The following is a 7,966-nucleotide window of genomic DNA, read 5'->3' as shown; positions in this document are numbered from 1 at the left end:
GTTTAAATGGAGAGAAAATGTTTTGAGAAACGATGTACAAATGCGCTTTACACAATTGATGTGTGTATGGATTGGGATAACAGTTGTGTGAGCCCCTAATAAAATGTTAAAAAAGAAAAAAACAAAAACAAAAACAAAATACAAAGTTAAAATATAAAAAAAACCAAAAAAACATTTTATTAGGACCTAATCCGGACATCATAGCATTCCATAGTTCGATCATATCAAGCAGCATTGTACAATCGATACTAGTTTCAAACATTTCTTTCCTTCTTGTACTCCTTGATATCAGCTTCCATTACGCCTCCACTGCCCCTGCCCAGGAACCCTTAGTGTAGTTTTTGCCCTGCCGATCCCCCCATCCTGGTTTCATCTACCAAAGAAACATAGAAAAACACAGAACAGAGTTAAGAAGGTTCCTGATGATGACAAAGCACAGCAGAGATAAGCCGCAGTAGGAAACAAGCCAACAGACAATACTAAAATACTGCAAACCGGACCAAGCATAAAGTGTCTCAGAAGGGTGATCATGTGACAAGGTTTCAGCCATTCAAGTCAGATTTACCACTTTCAGCTACTATATGTCTCTACATACTCTGTCTGGTTACCGGGTTATTCCCATCCCTCAATTATGGTCACAGGGAAACCCTGGAGCCTTAGTCCCTGTGTAGAGCCTGCAAATACAGTCTGGGTTCCCACCGTCATCCTGCTGCACACCAGAATCTCACAATTTAAGCGCTGCTACTATTCCCTCCTTTGGATTGGGGTTATATAATTTACAGTCCTTGGATCATGGAAACTGGTATGCTTCTTCCAAGTGGGCTTAGTTGACGTCTCACTTAGATGGCTGCTTGTTTGAAAATAAGCCTTTACGACCCCAGATGCTATTCTTTCTGATAGCCGGGCACCATCTAATTTCTTTAGTACCCTTTGCTCTAGCACCCATATCTTCCATGTTTCCTTCGTGAGGGGTCTGTTTTCATGATTAAATTATTCTAGTTGAATTTAAGAGTTGAAGTCTCTGACACCCCCTGCCTGACCCCCTCCAGAGAGAAGGTCGGGAGGTGAGGACACTGGTGTGAGTGCCTGACTTGGCTGGAAGGGAAGGGCACCCACAGGTGAACCCAGGTGGTGCCCCCCGCAGGAGATTCCGAGTGGGGCTTGTTCTTGGGCCCAAAGTCCTTTTGCTGCAGTCTGGCAAGAAACGCCTATAAAGAAAGCTGGGTCCCCTTCACCCTTCCGAGAAAGAAGGCATCCGATGACCACAAACCACCAGAAATCCTGCCAGCCAGCCTGGTGTGTGTCTGCGGCTCTCTGGATCAGGTCTGGTGGGGAAGGCAAGAGCCCAAGCCTGAGAGCCAAACAGCTCTGGGCTCAAACCTCGGCTCGGCCAATCCCTGCTGCTGTGTGACTGCAAGCAGCTCACTCCACCTCTCTGTCCTGTTTGCCCATCTGGCATCTGCCCTAGCGTGCTGTGGGGGGGAGTATAGGGCTAGTCATGTCAAAAGGACAGCACACTGCTCGCACATAGCAAGGGCTTAAAAACCCTGCAGTGGTGGGAATTATTCTAAAATGGAAGTCCTCTGAGTCGGCCCCCGCTGCACCTCCCCAAGATTTCCCTGCACCTGAAGGGACCAGGGTGGCTGTGGGTGTGGGCCATGTCAGGCAGGGCGGTGGCCTCAACCATTTCTCCGGAGACACTTGGCATACCTCCATTGCGAGTGCACATGCAAGAGGGCGCAGTGTGTGTGTGTGTGTGTGTGTGTGTGTGTGTGTGTGTGTGTGTGTGTAGGCACGTCCTGAAGGCTGCCCCATCCCAGGGAGTCCCTGGGCACATGCGCACTTGCAGGCACCTGGGAATGTACCTGCATTGACTGACTCAGGAGGCCCCTCTCTTCACGGTTACTATGGAAACAAAGAGGCAATCCCCAGTCCCAAGGGAGAGCCCAAGGCGCAAAAAATGAGAGCTGGCCTAGTCTTCCCTGGAAGAAAGACAGATTGGGAGCACCAGGTCCCCGGGAATGGGGCAGCCTGGACCCTCTAGGGGAAGACGCTGGGGCTCTGGGTACCCCTGGACCTTCAGAGAAGGGCTCCTCTCCCAGGCAGCCCGCCCTATGAGAAAAGGGCTTGGGAAACAGAGCGGGAGCCCAGTTTTGATGCGGCTCTCTGGCCTTCAGAGCCTCCAGCAGGGAGCCTGGGTCTCCTGGAGACTCCACTTTCTCTTCTCTAAGACAAGGGTCAGAGCAAGTGCCCCGCAGAAGCCTTGAGCTGGGCTGGGCTGTCCCTCTTCCCTGCCCTGGAGGCTGGCTGAGTGGGGGCCCCTGGCACGGGCATCCCAGGGCCGACTGCTGCTGCTGCTCTTTTCAGCGGTCTGGTTTGCCTGCCCCCACTGCAGGGTGTTCCCTGGGCCCCTGACAGCAGCACTGGGAAGGGTCCCTGCCTCCAAGATGGGGCAGCTGACACTGGGGGGAGCCGGAGGGTGGGTGGGGGCAGGTCTTCTGCCCAGCCCCTTGACCCCCGAAGCCCGCTCATTTTGAGCTGCTGAGGAGCAGCTTAGGAGGGTGTCATCCAAGGGCCACAGTCACCGGGAGCAACTGGGTCTTTTTTTTTTTTTTTAAATACTTTTATCGGGGGCTCTTACATCTCTTATCACAATCCATACATTCATCCGTTGTGTCAAGTACATTTGTACATACGTTGCCATCATCATTTTCAAAGTATTTTCTTTCTTCTTGAGCCCCTGATATCAGATTTGCCCCCTCCCTTCCCCACTCTCCCTCCCTCATGAACCATTGGTAAATTATACATTATCATTTTCTTACATCATCGTCCTCTGTCACCCTTCACCCACTTTTCTATTGTTCGTCCCCCGAGCAACGGGGTCTTAATGACTCCCAGCCCAGAACTCTGTCGCTGGGAGCTTTCTGGGAGGTAAGGTACGAGGGGGCTTCAAAAGGATCGTGGGAAAATGGGGTGCAAGGATAATGGAGTTCTTCTGGGAATTCCTTGACGCCCCCTTGTGGGTCCCCGTTTCCTTTCTTTTTATAGATTTTCACTCTTTACATTTCGACTCCTGTTTCCAAGGTCTTGTGTGTGTGTGTGTTGTGATGAACTCAGGCTAAATTGTAATAACTCAGGCTGCCCCTTCCACATCCCCACATCCGGGAGTGATAATTGCCTTTGTGATGAACCCCGGAACAATTTCCAAAGGTCAGAACCACCAGCAGATGGACCGGGATGAGTGGGAGGAATGAGCTCCCCAGCAAGGGAAATGCGCAAGAAAGAGCTCATCTATGGGGAGGTGGTGAAGGGGTCACGTCTGATTTGAAGAGAGGGCCTGGCTGGGTGGCCTCTGCCCGGTCAATATCCCACTCTGGCTGATCAGACCCTGTGGGCTGCCTCAGCTTTGTTGCTTTCACTGGTAGACGGGCAGAGGGATTGCTACTGCTCTGGGCAAGAGTTGGAAAGGGTGGCCCCTAGCTGCCTGGATCCCTTCACCCACGCCCACCTAGGCTAATGTCCACGTGGAGATTAGGGCTGGCAGAGGGGTGGCTGGGGTCCTTCTCCCCAGCTCTGAATTCAAGTCCTTTCATTCAGATTTGGGGAGACCCTGGTGATCTGGGGCAGCAGGGGCCCTCGACTAGTTGGGGAATGGTTAGACTAAAGGAAGGTGGCAGTTGGGCGTGTCAGGAAAGTGCAGAATGTCTCCTCACTCTGGTAGATAATGGGGAGCCATGGAAGGTTCCGGAACAGAGAAGGAAAACCATCCGCTTCAGGGGAACGTTCAGCGGGGAGACCTTCGAGGGAAGGCCAGCGCAGTCCTATGGAACCTGCTAGGGAACAGGAGGGCAGGCTTGAGAGACTGCATCCCATAGGAAGGGCAGGCCCTGGGGAGGAAGCAGGAAGCCTTGGGATGTGAGGAAGAGGGCACAGTCCTGAGTGGGCGTGGGGCCCAGAGGCTAGGCAGGCTGGGCAGGGAGGCCATGCTTTGGCTACTGATGGACTCAAGCCCCAGAGGTGTCATTGGCCGTCTGGGAGCCAGTCCAGGAAGCCAGCTTTGAAAGAGAAGGAAGCAAAGAGAGTGTCGGGTTGCTTTTGCCAACTTTCCCAAAGCTGGAAAGGGGCTGCAACAGAATATTAAACATTTTTTTTCATTCCCCACCTCTATTACCTATGAAAATGATCTTTAAAGGTAGAAGTGTAATGATTTTAAAATTTATATTGTGGTAAAAATATAGGCACCTCAGAGTTTGTGGGTCTGCTGCCGTCTAAACCCTGTGTCCTTGTGTGGAAGGTTCAGCAAAGATGCTTGGCCTATTGCTTTAGGAGTGGAGGTCTTCTTGGGGGGCCCTGCAGCCTTTTCCCTGCTGTCCAGCCTGGCAGTCTCAGGGAGTCTGCCACCAGGACCTGCAGGCTTGTGCTTGGTGTGGGACCAGCCCCAGCTTCCTGTACCTCTCAAGCCCAGCCATTCCCTCCCGGTTGCCAGTCACCAGGAGCTGCAGGCAGGAGTGATGAGAGCCAGGCACCTCACAGGCTCCTCTCCAGGTGCTCACAGCAACCCTTCAGGGCGAGGTGTTACTATGACAGTCCTGCGTTATAGCTGAGACAGCCAACCGGGCTCTGAGGGGTGAAAGGCCTGTCCCCTCTGCTATGGGCTGGGGTGAGGGTCCTCCAGGTTGCTGTGTGACCTGGGCAGACGGCAGTGCTCTGAGCCCCATGTGTGCATGAGGGATGGTGTGAGGGTCCCCTGCCCCTGGCGTCAGGTCTGCAGTCCCGATTACAAGGACCTTCCTGTTTCCTCCCCGCTGCTCGCATCCACCCCCACCCCCCACCCCCTAATTCTGTTCCACATCACCCAGCTCCCTTGGGAACAGCCAGGCCTGCCCCTCCCCCTCCCGGGCTGTGCTCCTGGCAGCAATGCCACCATGGCGCTGGTCCGGGGGTGGTCCCTGACACAGAGCAGGTTGGAGTGGGGGAACAGCCGGAGACCTCCGGGCCCCCACCTCGGGTCCCCTCGTGTTCCAGGCTGGGGTGGGCTGGCCCTTTGGAAAGGGGAGGCTTTCGGATTTCATCACTTTATTATCAATGTTTGTTTGTGCAACTCAGCCCCGAGATGCTTTTCCCTCCATCTGTCCCGCCATCTGCTCCCATCAGGACTTTCCAACCCCTTTGGGACCCAGAGCGAAGGGTGGGAGCCGAGCCTCTGTGGGGGCTGGGAAGGGTCCACCTCCACCTGCCTCACTAAGGGTCTTTCCAGAGGGAGTCTGGTCGTTTGAGCCACATGGAACTGGGTTCGAATTCCGACACTGCCACATGCGTGCTGAGACACCTCACTCAGCTGACTTCACCGCTCTGGGCTTCAGTCTCCACATCTGTACATTGGCGGCAACGTTTACAGAGGCCCAGGGTTCCTGAGGTTGTCTCTGAGAAGAAGTGCTTCTCTCTCCAGATGGGAGAGTTGGTCTGTCCCTTTTTCCTGTTGGAGGTAGGCAGTCTCACTCCTCAGGGGACTGGGGGCCTCCCTCCCTTGAGCCCTGCCTGGTTCTCCCATGAAACCTCCTCCTGTCACATCTTCACTTCTCCTCCAGGGTGCCCTCTAAGGGTGGGAGGAGCCATATAGCAGCAAGGAGGGAGCCCCACCCAACAGGCTTCCATAGGACCCCAGGGTCCTCCTGTGGTAATGCAGGTCCAGAATTTCAGGCCCAGGGTCAGTGAAGCAGCGAGCAAAGTCTTACTTGTTTTGCCAAAGGGGCTCTCAGCCAAACATCTGAGTAAGGACCAGCAAAGCCTCCAGCCACCTGTCTGGAAGGGAGGTGCTTCAAAGTGTCACAAGTGCGCAGGCCCCTCTGTCCCTCTCACAGAGCTGTCTCCAGAGCGCTGGTCTCAGGTCTGGTGTGGTGTGCAGGGTGGGGACCCAAGCCTCTCCCTGATGCTCAGGGGTCCTCCCAGTGCTTCTCAGGCTTCAGGGCAGGTAGAGCGTGCCCACTGGAAGTAGTAGTCAGCAGACCCTACCAGGGTCTAAGTTCTGCCCTCACCCCCTCCCTATTCTTCCTGGGTTCAAGGAAGATCAAAGGACAGTGGGGTGCCCCTGGCGGAAACCTAGCAGAGGACTCAGGCTGGGGGGTCCTCCCCAGAGGAACGGTGGGGAAGGGGAAAGGGAAGGGGACTCCTGAGAGGGCGTGCCTTTAACCTTGTGGTGAGGCTGGGATGGAAGTGAGGAAGGAGGCCGCTGGGGGTATCTGAAACCTTCAAGGATGATGAGAAAAGGGAGGGAAGGAGGGGCCTCCTCTCAGCCCCAAACCCAGCAGACACCCCCACCCCACTCCCCAGGCTGATGGGGAGGTGGGGGAGAGCATTCCAGCGGCCTGGGTGGGGGCTGAGCAGCCAGGCTCGCCCCGCCCCCAGGCCCTCGCGCACTAGGCAGCTGGGAACCGCCCCCGCCCGGTCTGGCGTCTCTCACGCCTCCGCGGGGGTCCCAGCACCCGAGCCAAGGCACAGAGAGGAGCCGGTGTTCCCGAGGCCCCAGCTGTCACCCCCTTAACTAGCACCCCCCGCCCCGCCGCAGCTCCCTCAATGAGACCTCTCTGCTTTTGCCTTGGCTGCAAGGACTAAGCCTGGACTTTGACCACATGGGGAGACTTGCTCTGTGAAACCACCCGGAGCTTTGCATTGAGGCTCATGGGGGGGGGGGGGGGGGGGGGCGGCGCTCTCCACCCCGCCAGAGTCTGTGCAGCGGCCACGGAAAGAACACTGGTCCGGAAGATGCCTTCAACCGCATGACAAATATGACCTGAAGCCAGCCTGCCACGCTGATGTGACCCCCTACTGCCATGCCGTCCCTCCCCCTTCTTTGTTGTCTGTTCTTGATATAGTGACCGCAGGACTGAGCTGTTGGCCTAGAAGTCAGACTCTTCTCAAAGCTTTTAAGGCTTCCCATGGCACACCTGGAAGAAAGCCTGAAGCCCTGGGCATGCTCCCCAAACTCTGCCTCCATCCTGATCCCTGCAATACTGGTCTCAACTTGTTATTTTTCCAACATCACTTTACTCAGTATCCTGTGAGACTGTACATTCTTGTCCACTTCTGCAACCCACAGGGCCGGCTGCAGACCAGACCGAGCTTAATAAAGAGCTGCGGAAGGAAGGAAGGAAGGAGCGCACAGGGATTGAGGCTAGCCCCCCCTCCCCCCCGCCCGCTCACCAGCCGCGAGACCGTGGGAAAACCCCTTCACCAGGAGCCTCAGTTTCCTCATCTGCAAAGTGGAGACAATCTGAAGAGGTGATGGGAGCCAAAATGCCAGCTCAGGATGTGGGGACTGCAGCGGAGACTGGGGAGGGGGCTGCCATGGCTACCGGGGGGCTGTAGGAGAGCTGCCCTGTCTGCCGAGGCCTGGGCTGCACACCCCTGGGCCCTCCGGGTGGGGATGATCCCCGCCCTCACATCTCGCCATCCTGCCCGGCAGAGCCGGAAAGGAAGAGGTTTCCTTGCTTGGGAGGGAGCGAGGAGGGTCAGTTCATACTGCTATTGGGGGAGGGGTGTGTGTATTCTGATCGGGCGTCCTGGGGCTGCGATCCGGAGCGGTGGGCAAGGGATGGGGCGGGGCTCTCTTAAGCGGAGGTGGGCCATAGAGGGCGTATCTGTCCCCCAGCCCCCAAAGAGCCCCACTCTCAGTTAATTCTGCAGTCGGGGCGCTAGCGGAGGCAGGGTGTCTAACCCGCAGCCGGGGCCCGGGTTCCGCCCTCAGAGCGGCGTGCAACTCCGTGCCCAGGTAGGGGCCTGGAGGAAAGGTGTGGAGCGACGGGAGAACAGGGTCTGTGTGACAGTGACCCCTCCTCCATTCAGGCTCCCCGGGGCTGGACGGGGATGGGTGGGTGCTCCTGCCTGGGTGGAGGGAGCGGGGCGAAGTGAGGGCGTCTCCTCCCCTTCGGGGCGGGGGTGGAGTCTGCCGCGCGCCCCCCAGGGCTGG

General features: G+C 56.4%; 1 protein-coding gene across 1 annotated transcript in view; it reads right to left on the bottom strand.

The window, feature by feature from the left end:
- Window positions 1-7,966, bottom strand: part of FNDC5 (fibronectin type III domain containing 5) — a 24,427-nt gene that overhangs the window by 15,993 nt on the left and 468 nt on the right. Inside the window, exons 3-4 of the mRNA XM_030887984.2 lie at window positions 7,715-7,776; window positions 7,201-7,252 (exon numbers count right to left, since the gene is read on the bottom strand). Coding sequence (XP_030743844.2) covers window positions 7,201-7,252; window positions 7,715-7,776 — 114 coding nt within the window. The remainder of the gene's footprint in view (window positions 1-7,200; window positions 7,253-7,714; window positions 7,777-7,966) is intronic.

The sequence above is a fragment of the Echinops telfairi genome, unplaced genomic scaffold (genome assembly GCF_000313985.2).
Source record: "Echinops telfairi isolate 266 unplaced genomic scaffold, ASM31398v2 ScPeMD7_7457;HRSCAF=8495, whole genome shotgun sequence".
Taxonomy (NCBI): Eukaryota; Metazoa; Chordata; class Mammalia; order Afrosoricida; family Tenrecidae; genus Echinops; species Echinops telfairi.
Note: the sequence above shows the minus strand (reverse complement) of the source record. Positions and strands in the feature narration are given on the sequence as shown.